Source organism: Lactuca serriola, chromosome 7, assembly GCF_051521515.1.
Source record: "Lactuca serriola cultivar US96UC23 chromosome 7, Lser_US96UC23_V15, whole genome shotgun sequence".
Taxonomy (NCBI): domain Eukaryota; kingdom Viridiplantae; phylum Streptophyta; class Magnoliopsida; order Asterales; family Asteraceae; genus Lactuca; species Lactuca serriola.
The window spans coordinates 202,907,456-202,927,092 of NC_136414.1; the positions used below are offsets into that span (position 1 = coordinate 202,907,456).

The 19,637-nt window shown below is 31.1% G+C and overlaps 1 protein-coding gene and 1 long non-coding RNA gene across 2 annotated transcripts; one reads left to right on the forward strand and one right to left on the reverse strand.

Moving 5' to 3' along the window:
* Nucleotides 1–2,927: 2,927 nt before the first annotated feature.
* LOC145062800 (sufE-like protein 1, chloroplastic/mitochondrial) lies at nucleotides 2,928–4,348 on the reverse strand. Its single transcript, XM_079010393.1, has one exon. It carries the CDS (start codon nucleotides 4,236–4,238, stop codon nucleotides 3,105–3,107), a length of 1,134 nt encoding a protein of 377 aa, XP_078866519.1. The 5' UTR covers nucleotides 4,239–4,348; the 3' UTR covers nucleotides 2,928–3,104.
* A 10,033-nt stretch (nucleotides 4,349–14,381) lies between these two features.
* On the forward strand, nucleotides 14,382–16,428 carry LOC145062766 (uncharacterized). Its single transcript, XR_013687709.1, has 3 exons — nucleotides 14,382–14,775; nucleotides 14,852–15,248; nucleotides 15,905–16,428. It is a non-coding gene; the product is annotated as an uncharacterized LOC145062766 (long non-coding RNA).
* Nucleotides 16,429–19,637: the final 3,209 nt, after the last annotated feature.

Sequence of the window (19,637 nt, forward strand, 5' to 3'; positions counted from 1 at the left end):
AGGATTAATAAAGATCAAATCTTGCTTAATACGAACTGAACACTGATTTGCATAATTGTTTGTTCATTTTATCACTGAATTAATAATTGTGTTAAAATCAAAGGATTAGTAGTTTGATCATGATGCTAGTCATATTAGGAATCATTGTGTAATGAATAAATAATCATTGCACTTAGTCGTTAGCCAATATTTTGAGATGAAATCCAGTTTAAACCAAAGTACCTAAAGAGACTTGTCTTCAGTCAGTTTATCGATATTTGATGTTTAGTTGTTTATTTGAGATTTAATTCCATAAAACCCCTCTTACTGTTTTTCAGTGTTTAGTGTAACCTATAATCAAAAACTCAAAATTAATTCACCATTCCCCTTGTGTTCGACACTTGGCCTTACCACAACTATACGATTGCACGATTAGATACACTGCCTAGTGTGTTTATTAGTCTGGTTACAATAAAATCAGTTTTATAAATTTAAAACTTGAGCAACTAATATATATATATATATATATATATATATATATATATATATATATATATACACACACACACACACACACACATAAAAACACACACCAATCTCCAAAAGCAAGAAGGTGATTGAGGTATTAGCTAGTGAAGTAGACGACTCAACCGCAACTAACAATGATAGTATCCCAAGTTGTAGTGAAAGATTGCATTAGGATGACCGCTAAGACGCTAACTGTCCACATGAACAAGGAGATAGACTTTCTGAAAATGTCAAAGTAATTAATAAAAAAAAATGGACAAAAAAAGAAAACCCTCTAAATTGTTTACCTAATGAAAGTTATTATGTTTTCTCACATTCTCCTTCCGTCTCAATCAAACGCATTCCTAAATGGGTTCCTAAAGGTATTTAATCTTCTTTCTGATTGTGTCACCGGGGCAAGAGAATATATGATATTTAGAGAGTAGTTGTTCCAAACACATGATAATGACACAGGTTTGTAGTAGACCTGGCAATGGGGCGGGTTTGGAGCGAATCGGCCATGATCCAAACCCTTTTAATAAATTCCAAAACCCGATCCAAACCCGCTCCATAACCCGCAAGGTTTTGAATAATTAAACCCATACCCTTATCCACCGAATCAGCAGATATCCAAACCCGTCCCATAACCCATATGTCTTTTTGAATAATCAAACACATTTTACCTAAATCATAAAATCACATTTGTTAAATAAAAAAATGTTGATTTAGAAAACACATTATATACTCGAAGACTTTCGATTGACATTAAAATCATTATTGTAGTTACTTCCAATTGGTTTTTGACCCTCGATTGCATTGATAGAGAATAAAAATTACAAACTTTCTTTTAGTTGATAAGTGAATTTATTGATTTATAAATGAAATTGGTGTTTACATGATGAAATATAAATAAAATGACATCATGAATCTTGTGAGAATGCTGAAAGTCAAGAAGTTGAGTCCTCAAGTCCTATGTATAAATTGTTTAGTCTTTGGCCTTTTCTCTTTGGACTTTCGATCGGAATTTAAAGTAAAATTTAGGCAGTATAAAATATAAATGTATAATTATAAAATTTATATCGGGCGGGTTATAGATGGAGCGGATCGGTGATGATCCATACCCGACCCTTTTAATAAAAGGGTTAGCGGGTACGGGTCGTTAACGGGTAAACGGATCAAAAACTATGCTTCAAACCCGTATAATTATTAAGGGTTTGGATCGGATCAGGGTCAAAACCCGCTACATTACCAGGCCTAGTTTGTAGTAACATTTGGTGATTATAACAAATGCAAGACTTAAGGTTATGGATCTGAAGTTCTCTAGAATATTGTATGTAAAGGGCCTCAAGCATAACCCGATCTCAATCAACCAACTATGTGATGTTGATTATTGATTATGGGGTTCATTTTACGACGAAAGTTGGGAAGATCATTGATGATGACAAGAAGGTGGGTCTCAATGTGACAATGCACATAAAAGTAAAGGACATATATGTCCTTGACATGTTCTTAGCTGACAATAAACATGTGTTTTCTATCAAGCAACCTGAGTTATGGCACAAAGACAACTTTTGTCCTATTTCAATTGCTATTTTTATTGGAATAAACTTTAAATGTATTTGTATTTCTATTGCAATTTTAATACACTACGGACTTAAAGTGTTTCGGTTCAATAAGCTCAAATTCAAAATTAAGGCTCATTTGAGCTTGACTTGAGTTTCATGTTTTTTATTTATTTGGTGCACCACAGCGACTTGACTTGGCTTGATTACATCCTTACGTTTACCCATAGACACAATGCTAATCATGGTGAGAACATGGAAGATATTTGACTAATACTTTTGCTGATAAGGCAAAGATTCAACTGAATCCGGATTACAAGGTGTTGTGTATGATGCTAGCATGAATGAACACGATATTTCCAAGAGGAAGAAGACATTGTTCATATGGGAAGTCGTTATTTGCAAAATAAGGATGATATTTACTCCTTTTTCTTTTTTTTTGTGAATGATGCCTTCGATAATAACAAGAACAATTTATAATCAGAGATAATTCCAATGCAATTAAATACGAGTTTCATAACATGTTTACTGGCATGAACAGTGCATACTGTGGATAGAACAAAACTGAAACTTATTTATTATTTATTTCAAATTTCAAATATGTTGCCATCTCACTGTCATGTCATCATAAGCCTTCATAGCATGTTACAACAATTTGATTTCTCATAAATAGAACAAAAACAAAAATTTGAGTTGTTAAACTTTAAAATTGTCAAACTTATTACTATTTAGAAACATTTTCCCAAAGTTAAACTCGTATAATTGACATATGAGATGTCATGTCGAACTGTATCATTTTTTAGTCTTCTTCATATGATAGGTTTATCGTTTTGATTAGATAAGATTCATTATTATATCTACATTTATTCACATTGCATATAAACAAAACTACAAAACCGAACATAATGCAAGTCTTATCCCACTTACAGCAATGAAGATTGTTATTATGTATTTCAAACATCTTGTGCAAAAAGGTGTGTGAGTTTCATAGCAAGAACATCAATTCAAAGGGAAAACAAAAAGTATAACCTCATTTCAAGAATGCACTTCACCATCTTAATTAGGTGTCTTGGCTTCGATAGATAAAGCATGTAATCCACTCTGTAACTCTTCTTCCAATAAAGAATATATAAGTCGATGCCTTTTAACCATACTCTTCCCTTCGAACTCCTTTGAAACCACTTTCAAATTAAAATGTGTCTCCCCATTACTACCCCTCACCCCTGCATGTCCAGCATGCTGATATGATACATCTTTGACCTCCAATTCGATCGGTTTAAGCTCCCTCTTTAAAATCTCTGATATCCTCTGTCCTCTACTTCCCAAAACACCGTTAGGGTTCTCACTTTTTGAATCACCATCGGATTTTGATTCATCAATATTCGAATTCTCAACAGGCTTCTCAATTTTTGAATCAGATTCCAGTTCTTTGATGGGGGTTTGAATTTGGGTTGATGATTCAATCCCTTTCTCAGCTTCTACATATAAAGTCAAGGCCTTTTTTTGCATTAACTTCAACATATTCAAAAACCCATTGTTTCTAGAAGGTGTCAAACTCTGTTGCAAACCCAAATGAACAACGAAATCGGGGGAAACCCTTAAAATTTCTTGAACTGGGTGACCAGACAGACCTTGAACCAGTAAAGCTGCTAAACCCTTAGTGAGTACGGAATCGGAATCAGCTTCAAAAATCACATTTTTATTGCTGGAATCGAAATAGGCTCGTAACCAGACCTGAGAAACGCAACCTATGACCTTGTTTTCGTTAGTCTTGAATTGGTCTTCAAGGGGCTGAAGCTTTTTGCCATAGAATAATAACTGCTCGTATTTGGCTCTTGGATCCTGTACGGATTGGAAGAGATTGACGATTTCTTGCAGCTTTTTGGGGAGTTCTTCTATGGGTTGGAGGGTGTTTTGGTCCGATGAAGACGGTGACGTCGAATTCGGGGGAGATAATCTTGTGGGTATCGATTGGATTGTTATCGTTTTGATAGGTACAAGATTCTTCGGTGGTGAAAGTAGGAAAGTAGGAGGAATTAGGGATTTGAAAATTGGGGAAGAAGTGGGGAATTTGGGGAAGAACAGACGGAAAGATGAGGAGAAAGACATGCTGACTAGAGAGTAAGGTGTAGCACAGGGATAGAAAGTTGATTTTGTATGGTTCAGACTTGAAACGTCAGCATAGTGCATAATAGCCTTCTAGAGTTGATCCAAATCCGATAACCAAATTTAAATTTGAAGGTCAAAAACCCTAAAATCATGACAGAACAATTGACATCAATTGTCATAGAGAGCTTTTAGGCCGGCCATCACAAACCACCTTAGTACCCTCCACGGTGAAGAAGAGAAAAAAATATGAAAGAAAAGAAAAAAAGCTAAGAAAGAAAAGATCGTTGACGGCTATCGTTCGTCATCCTCACCACATAACACCCGGGTGGGTGCCACATGGACAACAACGAGGCTCGTTGTCGGTACTGTAGAGGACCTAAGAAAACCCTTCTAGAATAAAAGTAAAAAGTAAATTACAAATATGATATATATGCTTTACTCAAAATCATAAGTTCAATCTAAATTTAAAATTGTCATAATGTTGGTATTTAGGTTTACATGTTATTGTGGATATGATTTTTTTCGTGCTTTATTTAAAATTGTAAGTTCGGTTCAAAGTATCAATTTATATGAGTTGAGGATCATACTCAAGTTTAAAGACAACATAATAGTTGTTGATTGAGTTAGATCTGATTGAGTCAGATGTCTAACCAAATCAAAAGTTATGATTAAAACCATGTTGATTGATTATGTCTCTCAATGGTTGTGTTGATTGTTAAAAATGACCAAATTACATTTATGTTCTATTTTTGTGTCGGATAAATGTATCGTTTGATAAATATCCGAAGAAAATTGCTAAAATGGTTATAAACGTACAAAATGTAATAACTTGCATACATACCAAAATCCAAATAAAAACAAACCGAAATTCAATTCAAAATAAACTCAAGAATGAATGTTTGTCAACATCCACTTTACTTGTTTAAGGCTTTCTTATCCAAATTCTAATCACCTTATATGTTACAAAACTCCTATGTGAGCTTGAACTAAGAATTCAACAAGGACTTTCTTCTATTCCTTAAATAATTGTAGAAAACAGTTGTGAGTTTCAACCATGGAAGATGATTCATAGGTGATCATCTCTTATACATCAAAAATCAATGATACATCAAAAATAAGAAAGCTAGTTTTGTAATTGATAATTTATTGAGCACAATCATTCATTGCTTCAACATTGTCGTGATTAAAAAAAAAATCATCATCTATGACATTTTAAGAATGAGTTTTATGCAGAAAAGTCCCATTATTTTGAGAATTTTTTTTATAAAGTCCTAAGAGGGTTCAAAATTTTTATAGTTGTGTTCATATTTCTCAACTCAATTTGGTGTTTAGTGGGTTTCTTTTGGGTGTATTTTTTTCCAGTGGGGGTGCAAATATACAAGTTTCACAGTGTTATTTGTGATCTTATTGATGGATTGATGATTGAACATGCTCTGTAGTCATGCTCTTATGTTCTAAAATTTATATCTGGTGGTTTCTAGATGTATGTATATCTTTGTTTGTGGTGTCCTCCTTTTTAGTTCTATGGTTGGTTCTTTTAAGATCAAATGCAATAAATCATGATCGAGTGAATATGATTTTTCATGGGTTCGTCTTAGTGGCATCTGCCATCATTGGTGACTTTGGTATCTCAATATCTACTATAAACTCAGTTCCTAATATTGGATTTCTACTGTTTACTATGAGGGATTAAAAATGAATTTATATTATTTTTGGCAGGTTAATTGTGATGAAATGTCCAAAATTCATAGCAATTTTGGCTCTAAAGGCTGCTCTTCTTATCGTCACTATGGATTAAAGTCGGATGCTATTACTGGTGGGGACACCAACATTGACAAGGTTTTTAAGTGATAGCTTATTTTATTTCCTTATTTTTATTAATTTATTTTGGAATTTTAGATCTTTTTATCATTAATGCATTGTAATTTATTTATTTTTCTTTAGTATGGATCATACCGGGTGCTTGTTATGTTGCATGAGATATTTTGTAGGTTTTTCGGTGCTTGTTGCGGTTGCGGGTTGATTGGAGACGAGCTTAGTGGGCTTCCGAGGCATTATTGGGCTTGGCGGAATCAAAGAGGAAGAATTGGGCTTTGAAAGTTATTGGCTTGGATTATTTGGGTTTGTGAAGATGGATCATAAAATTTTAATTTTGGGCTTGGAGCATCCATTTGGTGGCTAAATGATGATTGGTGCATTTCAAATTACATGGACAAGGAGGGGGACCAAAGGAATCTTTGGTAGTGGAAGGGTGGAGTGGCTTGGTGGACCAATAGCATTACAACAACATTTGTGCGGGTGGAATTTTCGTCGCGCGGGTACCCGCGCAACTGCCCAGTTTGGGCATTTTGGTCATGTGGCACACCATAACCCTTGGGGATCAGATCTAGAGGCTCATTCACGTTTTTCCTCCATTGGAGACCTGCAAGAGGCGATTTTGGGAGCTAGAAACCATTTCCTTTCATATTTCCAAATCTTAGGTAGTTTCTTTATGCAATTAGATTATTGTTCTTGTTACTTTGTTGCCATGAGTGGCTAATACTCTTATTTGGTTGACTTTGGCTGAAAACCAATGAATGTTTGTGGGTTTTGAAGGATTTATGTTGATTATCAATTTATTCCATGTTTATGATTCTAGTTTGCAATTCTTATGCTTATTTGATGCTTTGATCATGAGCTTAGTATTTCATTGAGCAATAGTTGATTTATTTCATTGATTTTGCATTGGATCATTGAATTTATCTAGAACAGAGGCTTTATGATGGTAGAAATCATCTCTAGCTTATGAATCATATCTCCTTTATGGATGTGTAAGCATTTGACATCCTCTAGGAATTGGGGATTCCTTCATTCTTAAGGCTAATTGATTTCTTGGGATTAATTGCTTCAGTTGACCCTTGATCTTAAATAAGAAGGTGTGTTGTGGGCTTCCCCAACCTCCATACTACCTATGAGGAATCTTGGCATATCATGCTTCATGATTGCTATAACCAATTTGAGATGAAAGATAAGCTTTGTATTAGATCCTAATGATAAACACACAAATGTTCATTGTGTTGAATTGCCTTAGTTAACCAATTATTTCCAACCTTTGAGCATCTCATCAACTTGCTTAATTGCAAGGTTTTTAGTTATTCAAATATTTTAGTTTTCAAGTAATCAAAACCCCCCTTTTAGTTTAATTGTAGTTAATTAGTTTAAATTCACTAGTTCTATTGAATTGCATTGGTGATTGAATACAACCATTTCCCCGAGGATCGATACCCCTTTTTACCATTATATTACGTTTATTTAGCAATCAAAGGGTGTAATTTGCTTGGTGGGCTTAACATCCCACCATTAAGATGCATAATATTCATCAAATAACATTATAAGTGCAAGGTTTCTCAGAGTTTTAAGACAACTTTTTTTTTCAAGCATAAGTTAGGTATGTTTAAGGTTCAAAGTTTCTTAGCTTATCACATGTTTGAATCGTTTTGTTGTTGGAACTACAAACATTGTATAATTCTAGAGCATAATATCTAGGAATCATAAAATTTTTGAACCACATAATTGATTTATTATATTGTTTGAGATTAGATAAAATCATTTATTTTTTATCACCTCATTTGTAGAATTGGATCATAAAATGTTTGGATGATAATTTTCTTGGAGCGTAAACTGTTCAAATTGGATCATTATAGAGTTTAAGATCATCATATATTTATAGATTTAAAACCGAAGCATTGTAATGTTTTTGATCACAACAATTTTGTATCATAGCAGGTTGGATCATAATAATGATTTATTTTTATCTCATTATTTGTAAAATTGGATTATAAATGTTTGAATATTATTCTTATGGATAATTTAAATGTCATAGTTTTGAACATTTGAAAGGACAATCCCCCATAAAAAATGTTTTGGATCAAACAAGTATGATTCATGTCATCTTTTTAAGTCATGGATATGATATCTTAAAATTATTTTTTAGATCATGACATGATTCACAAAATCATGATCTAGATAAGTGATCCATAATGTTTTTTTGACCCAAAGTTTCTTAGTTTATCACATGTTTGAATCATATTATTGTTGGAATTGCAACATTGTAGTTTTGGATCATAATATTTTTTAGTCATATAATTAATTTGTTATATTGTTTGAGATTAGATAAAATAATTTATTTGTTTATCACATCATTTGTAACATTGGATCATAAAACGTTGTGATCATAAAACTTTTGGATGATATTTTTTGGAGCATAAGCTATTTGAAATAGATCATTATAGAGTTTTAGCTCATCACATATTTGAAGATTTAAAACTATAGCATCGTAATGTTTTGAATCACAACAACTTTGTATCATATCATGTTGAATCACAATAATTATTTATTTTTATAACATTTTTTTGTCACATTAGATCAAAAATGTTTGAATATTTTTCTTATGGATTATCTTAATTTTATAGTTTGAAACATTTGAAAGGACAACCCCCCATAAAAATATGTTTTGGATCAAGCAAGTATGATTCATGTCATCTTTTTAAGTTATCGATCATATCATATTTAGATCATATCCTACAAATAATGTTTTGGTTCATGACATGATTCACAAAATCATGATCAAGACAAGTGATCCATGAAGATTTTTTTGATCCAAGAAAGATAATAGGAATCAATGAACTTTTAGATCATGACTATTATCTTAAAATGGACAATTATGTTATTAATGACAAAATTTTCAACCTAGTTAACATGATCCACAATTCAGATGATACATAAGAACAAGATCCAAAATATGTGATCCATAACATAAAAATATGACATGAATTATTAAGTATATTTTGTACAACTACTATGTTTCATATTAGAAAAATACATTACTAAAAATAAAAAGATATACCTTAGCCAAGCTCACAAAAACTAGATAAGTGTATCTAAGTATAATTTTTTCTTAACCACTTAACATGCAAACAATAAAAAAAAAGGAAATTAACAACAAAAAGTAAGGAAGATATTGAAATAAAAAATGTTTATTAACCAAGTTCATAATAGAAAAAAAATCATAGAAGTCTATTTCTTTGGACCTTAACTAGATCTTCATGCAAATGTGCTTCACCATAAATCATTTTCGGTTTGTAGCTTGTCAAATTATCATAATCCTTCAAAATTTTCACAAATGTAGATTTGCAGAAATTAAAATTAGATAACATCATCTTAGAAACATCTTTCTTCCTTATCTTAGTTAATTGTACGTCTTGACAATCAGACTCGGGTTCTATATCAACATCAACGTTATATGCTCTACTCCATAAGCCTCATATGAAATAACACACAGTCAACATCGTTATTTTTTAAACAAAAGATCTATTTTCAACTTAAAATCCTAGAAAACACAAAAAATAATAAGTCTTATATCATTCTAAGTTATGGATCATAATTCATAAAATTTTGGATTATTTTTAAGTTTTTCATCATATAAATGAATATATTTTACTAGTTTGATATTTCTACCATTTACTACAGTGGCCTAAAATTATTAGCAAAGAGATTTCAGACTGGGGCGGAACACAAACATCAAAATTGGAGGGGTCGGAATCACAACTTCAACTTCGTAATATAATCGTATTAGGTGTAAAACTCGTGTATTACATGGGTTGATTAAAAAATAAAATATTAAAATGTAATAATAAGTATTTTATAAGAAAAAATTTTAAAATAATGAATGAAATTTTTAAATAAGAAACATATTAATTGCAATTTAATATAATATTTATTACATCTGATAGTTTACATATATAAGTATACATATTATGTGGATTTTTAATTTTAAAAATTGAAAAACACCATAAATTAACATGTGAATATTATTTATTTAAAAAATATCAAAAAATGATAAGTGTCACAACTCATTAGAGATTGACAAGTGGCAAAAAAACTTTCATTTATTAGAATTTAGAAAGGATAAGTGTATTTTGTTTAAGTGATATAATACATAGAATTATAAAAAAATAATATAAAATATTTAGTTCTTCAGAAGCGAACCAAATACTCACTTTTTCATTTGAAAATGTCATTATCATGAAATGCCACATAACCCCAAATTACTATTTTATAGAAATTTTGAAAGTGTAATTAAAGCTTTGCAAAAATATACGAATAAACTATTAAATGGAATAGTTTAAATATCAAATCATTTACTAGAAATTTTATGTTTAAAAGAATATTGTAAATAAATAAAACATTAAGTATTAAATAAGATTAATTTATTCATATATGCTTCATCCTTTTAATATTTTAATAGATGAATAGCTTTTAGTTTCCATACCATCATTATTATTGATGATTTGGTGTAGACACTGAATCCTTTATCTTTCAAAACCATTTACACATTATATCTTACCAAAAGAAAAAAGATAAAGCCTACAAAATCCTCAAATCTGGCGACGGACATTGCTGCCTTGCTGGTAGCAGTTGAAGACTGTACTTTGAAGTAGGGGTGAGCAAAAACCGCACCGCAATTAAAATTAACCGCAAAAACCGCATTAACCGCAACCGAGTAACCGAAACTGCAATAAAAACCGACGGTGAGGTTTTTTGTTTTTCAAAAACCGCAAATTTGCGGTATGGTGCGGTTATTAGTTTTCAAAAACCGCAAAAAAAACCCGCACCGCACCGCATATATTATATACAATTTTTTATTATTAATATACTAAATACTAAAAATAAGACAAGTTTTATGGATGAAAGAATGATAAAATTCTAAAATACAAAAGTGTTTGTTTTTTCTTATGTTTAACTTTGGAAAATGGTGAAATTTGACAATTTTAATATATTTATTGTTAATTACTACTGATTTAACGTTTTTAAGATATTAGTTGTTTGTAATTTAAGCCAGTTGTCTTATAACTTATGGTTTTTTATTACTACAAGTAATATATTTAAACTCTTGAAAGTGTTTGAACTCTAAAGTACGGTTAAAAACCATACATAATAACCGCAACAAATCCATACGGTTAATAACCGAAATGCAAAAAAACAAAACCGCACTGTCAAAATAACTGCACCAAGCGGTTTTGAAAATGGATTAACCGCATTTGCGGTTAGTGGTGAGGTTTTTGCCAATAACCACACCGCACCGCGCTCACCCCTACTTTGAAGATTGCACTTAAGCGAACATTAAAGACTAAAATGGAGAGACGGGAACGCAGACGGAGAGGAGACAGGTGATGATCACACTATGGGGTCGGTATTCTTTGTTTCCGATGAAAATTCTGGCATACTTTAAGCATTCTGATGGCCAGAATTTTCTTCTAGTATTTTCAAATTTTCTGGAAGTGATGATCTTTTAATCTAGGGTTTTGTATATTTTTCAAAGATTGGGTTAATAATTTAGATTACAAAATTCAATTTTGGTTTCTTATATATGTATAGTTTCCTGATCAACTGATATCCTAATTTTTAGGATTGGTATTAATTTTTGGGTGTATATTTTTTCTAATATTACTCTTACGTGATTGATTATTCTGATTTTTTTTGTAGTTGATTAGCTATTTTACTTGAGGGGGCCAAGAAAGCTTAATAAAAAATCAAACATACCGCTATTGATATACATGTATTAGGAAGCCAAAAACCAGGGGGCCATGGCCTCCCATGTCCCCTTAAAGCATCCGCCTCTGATTTCAGATAACGAAAAGCACAAGCATCCATCCTAGTATAGTTGAATGATTCTTTAAGGGTTATTTAGAACAACAATAGTTTTATAAAATGAAAAGCCAACCCCTACATGCCAACTGCAAAAAACAACTAACCACTAGGACCTGAAAAGTATGCCTCGTCACAAGATGTAGCTTTTGACCATCAGAACAACAACCATGACAACTGGAAACAACTACCATTATGAGATTCAAGGATTTTGAAAGTTAAACATCAACATGATCATCTCAAGAAACAATATGATGAATGTTGATATTTGAACATTTGAACATCGATGACCAGTATACTTTCGAATGAACATAACATGATATTTGAATTAAAATTATGAACTTCTCAATACTCCTTAAAGCACCATAAAATCAATATGAGACTAGTGAGAAGATACAAAACATCCTACCAACACATCAATCCAACACCCAAGATAAAAAAAAAACCACAAGCACATACTAAGTTAAAAAAGTATAGGAAACAACAAGAACCAGAGACCCCAAAGATTTCATAATAACACTAGTTGACTGTAATTCCCCCAACTTAAACTATATGTCATAATGAATATTTTAGCCTAGAAAAGCTAGCAAACACAAAGAAGAAGAAAATGCAAACATATACACATAAAGAAATCACTCATTAAACCCAAAATCATTAAATGGATATTGTTGGTATTTTACGTTTTGAATATATCTATCATTTTATCTAACAAGTTAATTTAAGGAAAAACCAATGATCATTGTCACAGGGAAGTACACAAATGCTTATTACATATATAAACAAATGAAAACAACCACAAAATATTTATGAATTCAAAATTTTCAAGATGTTTTTTCTTTGAGACATTAGGTTGAACACCTTGTAAGAATTATTGTATTAAGTTTCACTTTGATTCCTTTATCTAAATACTTCATCCATAAGTCTTTTCAAAACTAAAAAACTAAAAAGAATTGATCTTAGTATTCAATCTCATATATATTGAAGCTCAACTTGACAAGAAGATGAAATTAGAGCTTCAAAAATCACAAATCGTAACTATATTTAAGGTTTACCATAACAAATTGCATATGATTACAGATTATACTCATTATAACTTGTAAAGTTACCTAACAACAACAAATCAAAGAAAAACCGAACAATAAACATCAACAAATAGCCCAGATCGAACCAAACCGAAACTAAAAATAGTAGAAATTAGAAACAGAAGTTTACATGTTGCCATAAATTGAAATTAAACCAAAAAGAAGCTTGAACATGAGAAATTAGAAACGATTACAATATCACACAAAGGTTTACATGAAGGATTCATTATTTACCATGATAATTCTCCATGAACTTAGACAAAAATGGGGAAACATCAACTTCAATGTTCGTCCATATAATTAGAAAAAAACTTTGACCAATATGCCTTTGAAACTATTTCCCTTAAGTGGAAAACCACACAAAGTTGGGGTTATTCAAAAAAATGTCATCGTGTCCACAATTAAAAATATTAAAAAATCTGAAAAAAAAAGCACAACCATTCATTTTTGTAGATGAAAGGCTCATATTTGTCCTCACACTCCTCAACGAAAATGGATTCCTCATCCGATCCTATTTCATTGGGGGATTGTATGTTGCGAGGACTTGATATTAGAAATATAGTCTATATTTTATCATGATGCGATTTAATGGAGACGTCAAATCCAACGTTGTTATTGGAAATATGATTTCATGTCCCAAGGAACCTTGAAAATAATACCTAGATATAAATGACACTAAAATTTATATAAACGATGATAAATATGGAAGGTAGGGTTTTAACCCATACATGAAATTTAGTACCAAAGCCTTACGCATATGCGTTAGGAAAGAGCCAATAAGAGCCACCAACTTGATACAGTATTGTAGTAAGCGAACCTCACTACTAAAGTGAGTACATATCTCTTCTAATATCTCTTCTAATAAAAGACTCCTTAGGATGCCATATGTCCAATTTCTACACCTATATTATGCCACGTGGCCTTCTTCTATGCATCAAGTTTTCATTTTCCCGCTCATTCCTAAACCTCTTCTTCTTTGACATAATTCAATACAATCAATAATTGTTTAAATTTTAAAACTTTCCATGTTGAATCCAAAAAATCAGCCGTATAATCAGCGATGGTATTCTCTTAACTCCTCTCTCTTACTAAAACCCTAATATGGCCGCCACCCTAATCAACTCCCCTTTCTCTTTCTCTCTCTCCCTCCCAATTCTAGCCCATTCACCACAACCATTTTCGTCGTCGACTTTTTTCACCACCATCTAACACAACGGTAATTTGTTGTTGTTCTTCTTCTACGACAACCGATCTACATTATATTATTAGAAACGTCCCCTAAAATCTCTTTTTTATTGATTTATTGAATCTTCCATTGAATTAATCGATAATCTCTTTAGTAGTAACAAAACCAACTGGGTTTTTTAGTTTCAGGGTTCCTCAACGTTTTTAGTTTTATGTTTGTTTTAGTCAATATATATATATTTATTCTTTAGGTGGTGTGAGAATCTCTTTCTTGATGTGCGTTGATAAGTTTGGTTCGTTTTATTTTCAAAGTTTTTGGACTTCAATCGTTTTCTCATGTATTTTCAATTACAATTGATCATGTTCAACTAGGGGATGATCGGAGTATCTTTTAGAATGATTCTTTCTTTTTACCTTCTCACTGAAAAGGACCTGGTAAGTAACAAAGCAACTTATTAATACAATAAGAAACACCCATATATTTGTTTTATATGAAAGAGAAATTTGTCCTCCTTGATTTGATTGTAATAACTGATATTCATTACTACCTATTTTAGAAGCATTTACTGGTGTAATCCTATCATGTAAAGTATTTTTCAACTTTCTCCTTGATTTGATTGCAACCATTGATTTTCACCAGCATTTCATCACGAGTACTTCTCAAGGTTAAATTTTATCCTATTTTCAAGTATTTTTCAAGTTTATCCTTTAAAAATTGAAGTTATTGATAGTGTTTTACAGGGAAAGCATTCAAGTAATCATGCGGGTTTGAAGTTTGATATTCAAACTAAAACCATGAGCGGTTTACCTCAAAGAAAAATGATGATATTTGTAAACCTTTGTTTATTGATGGTATATATGGTTTAAATTCTAATAGAAGGGGCTTTGCTGATAAAATTTTTTGTTTCAGATTTATATACAATAATATGATGAGTTTTTATTTTGTTTTTATGTTTTTAGAGTAGCAGAGAATACCTTAAAATTTTTTTTTTTTTTTTGTGTTTATTGTTTCAATTTTAGCTTGAGAAACCATAACTGATTCCACCATCTCCAATGATAGATATGAACTATTTCAAGCCTCATTGGAAGAACTTCACCTTATCACAGTTATAATCTGTCACCAACAACATCTCAAATGGTATATTTCTTGTCTCATCTTAATTTTGAAGATTTTTTTAATTTCATTGTGATTATCATAATGGGTTTGCATTATATATAAGATGTGTTTTGGACTTTAGAGGTGTGTGTAGACTGATTATTTTGATTTAAAGTATGTTTACTTAAATTATTATATTATTATTTGTTATAAGAATTTTTTTTTCTATGTGTCAGGTAAACCAAAGATTATAATTATGATTATTGAATTATTTTCTGTTTAAAGTTTTAATCTTTTGATGACATGGTAAGGAATTGCTATAATAAAATTGATTATTAAGTTAAATTAAAATTACCTAACTATCACAGATAGTATAAGTTATTATATAAATGTGATATTTCAAGCAGCAATAATCACTTAAAAAATCCATATGCCAACCTACTTATGTTTTTTATTATCTCATTTTTTACAAGATGCATAATTAGTTTGATACTAGACAAAATAAAGTTCATGTAAAGTACGAAATAAATTTTCATAGCGATATAAAATCTTTACTCATTTTGACTTTAATTAATTTATTGAAAAATCTCAAAATGACTCGCATTCCAACATCTTGATATTCCCTTATTTCTTAAATTTCCTTTGATTTTCTTTATTAACTTGAATCACAGTGTGGTCTCACAAAATTTCCGTAACAGGGTAAAAGTGATTTTGAAGATAGGAGTTAATAACCGGAGTCTGAGATGATATATGATCATGTTCTGGTAGGAGTTTCATAAGATAAATATATGGTGGGTTTCGATCACTATATAACAAATTTCTAGAACGACATTGAGGTAAACCAATAACAAAGTTGACTCTGATGTCAAAATTGTTTTTTTTGGAACTCGACTTTTATAGCCAGCTTTACCCATTTTAAAATGGAAAATATTTATTTTATCTGATGCAATTTAATGTTAATTTAATATTTTCTTGAATATATATTACATAAAGATGTTAATTTTTGAAATTGAAAATTGGTGAGTTTGACTCAAATGCAGGCCTATGGTGGGTTAGAACATGCAAGTTATATGATTTACTAAAACAATAGAAACTATAATGTTGTAATGGTAATAAATGGAAGTATGATGCTAAAATAAACCAATAAATACAAGTATGTTGTTATTTCTTGCATTTGTATAACTTTACATATAAGATAACATTTGTATGTCTTTAAGATATGTATCCTATACCATACGGTCAATATTGGTTGTTAATAAAAAAAAGCACAACCACATGATAGGTTGTACTATGGATCGCTCTCTTAATACTATGAAAACCAAGAAAAATTGATTGTAGATATTAGATGTTTTCATTTCAGCTATTGCTTATGTTGATAAACACAAAAGGCTACAAAATTATGAGGTATATTAAGTGGTTGTTATCGTAACAACCAAATGAGCTAAACAAACAAAAATTCAATTCACTCGATGTCTAATTATCATAGTTATCAATCTCTTAAACACAAATGATTTGAAAATAAAATTTTAATCCTTTTTAATTGGTTGTCGTTTGATCTCTCACTAAAAGTTAATTTGTATGGGTTTAGTTTGCAAAATGAGTTATGATGATATATTAAATGAATAAAAAATGTAAGTTTTTATTTTGTGCATTTAACATAATGTGTTGATTATGAAATGATTTTTGTGTTGTGTGTTGTTTACTCTCACTCGTGGATTCCACGGGTTATAACCTAGTAATTATTATAAACTGGCACTTGTTACAAATCTATTATTGGAACATGGAAAGTAATAGATGATCAAATTCAAGTGCATTTATATGGAAGTGGTAACGTAATACTTGAAATAGTTACATTTGTGTTATAAAATAAAAATGAATTTTACATGAGATAATATAGTGTGTATCATATACATTTGGTAAAATATGTTTGTGACATGATTATATATAAACATAAATAGAACTTGTGGATAATAGAAAAAGTGTACAAACCCATCTAAATGAGGGGATGATGGTGTGACATCCTTAATTTTACGGCCCGAAAAGACATTTTCTTCATGCTTATTTAAAACAAAATATTCTTTTATTAGTGTAAAATTAGTCCCATAATATATATGAAACATTTTTGAAGAAACATTTTACATTAATATTAAAAACTTTGGATGTCAACATTGATACAATAACATAAACATAAGCTAGTCATTACAAGCCTTACAACAGTTTATTACACTAATGGCCTAAAACTCCTCAAATCTCTCAACAGTTTTAAAATCATTATCTTTGTGTCTTCGTATCGCTACCGGTGATACAAAGAAACTGAGTGGGTCAGGCTGAGGATCCTGGTGAGTACATAGGGTTTTCAACCCACAATAATATAACTAAATTCTTTTAGATATATATTTCACACCAAACAAGTAACCTGATTACCCATGATCGTTATTCTCACTCCCTGATCCTAAATTGATGATCTCAAGAGACTTATCCTAAAGGATCATTGTAAGCAATGAGTATGCAATAATGCTTCAAGGATTCCTTAGAAATACTTGTCAGTAAGGCATCCATGGGGGGATGGAGTACACGAATGAACACACAGTTCATTAACACCTACATATTTCAAGTCTGGCAATGTTCCATTCGACTGTCTAGAATAGTCCGTGGTCGTCATCTATATCCTATTAGATGACTGGTCACAGTGGTACAATAGTACCATGGTCACAGCCTCACAATATTATTTCACACAGCCTTTCACTACCTAAAATAATATAACCCAACATATCAATTAGGCAAAAATCTTGTCATGCTAGTATATCTAACACATTTATTGAAAATACGGATAAATATCACACATAACATTTAAGCATTTAGAATACTTGTGTCTATGTATAAAATGAAAGTAATTATGCACTCACTTGTTAAAATTGGATGTCTTACGGTTTGGTCATTGCTTCGCCTAACACCTTTTAGCTTTTCCTTTCAAAAGAACTAGATATAAATATCACTAAGTCTTACTCTTTGTTTTATATTTCTTGCGATTATAATAACGATAGTTTAGATTCCTCACTAATCCCAATGAATAATAAGGAATAACCATGTAAGATCATATTGGAGGTAGGACCCGTTTGATATGCAAAGTATATTGATTCGAAAATTCACTTTAAACACCTCACTAAATCTAGCCTAGACATCACTTTTGTAAGGAGATTAATCGACATTATGATTTGGAGTCACTAATAAATCTTATTTATAAGTTTTTAATAATTAAAATGTATATAAATATAAGTTACACTTAAAGCATAGCAAGTGCAATTTAAATTACAGAGGTTTTTTGACAAAAGCCCGAAAAGTTCACAGGCAAAACTCCGGCCCGAAAGCTTATATTATTAGGCTCTCTTATGACTCAAAGCTCCTCTAAAACACTCCAAATACTAGGGAAAATTCGGACTCAAAGTGGGGAAAGGCTTGAGTGAAATATGTATGAAAGTGTGAGAAAAAATGAGCCAAATTTGTCCAAAATATAGGTTACACGAAGGTGCGTCGCATCCCTTCTAGGCGTGTCATGCCCATCGTGTTTGCAGTTGGGTGAAGCTGCTTCACATATAAGACTTGGTCTATTTTTGTACCACGTGTCAAGAAATCTTGGTGCCATATATCATCATTTTGTGGTGCCACGTTGCCTCCGAGGATTGGTCACTATGCCTACCACGTGGCATCCTCTAAGTGGTGTCATACCATCGCCTATTTTTAGCAATCTTCGAAAAATCATAACTTTCGCATACAAGCTCTGTTTCCGACTTTCTTTATATCCACACATAGGTATTTTCGAGTATTAGTACTTTCCTTTAGATTCCAACAATTAATTCTCATGATATTTTAGTTTGATATTTTTATAGATATTATACTGTTAAAATTCGTGTGAAAATCATAACTTATTCATACGAACTCCGTTCTCGACTGTCTTTATATCGACATATTTGTATTTATGTATAATTCGATTCTCGTTTAGATTGTTTTGGCAAAAAAGTGACCAATTTTTTTTCTCTTTTTATGACACACATAGTTGTGTCAGACTCATCGTGAAACTTCAAAAAATCATTACTTCCTCATACGCAGTCAGATTTAAGCGTTATTTATATGCACAGGCTTGCGATCACAATCTCTATTACTTTATAATTTATCTTAAATAATATTTTAATTGTTATCATTTCTTTATCCATATTTATTAAGTTTTCAAATAAGTTTTTACACAAATAATATATACACATAATATTTGTCCAATTTCCACGTACATAATATATAAACACATATACTTGAATAATTATCAGTCACTTATTCATAAAAGATTACAATCGTCGACCTTCGAAAATACATATTTTTTTAACTAATGCGTAGCGAGAAAAGTGGGTGCTACAATTATCTCCCCTTTAGGCTGCTTCT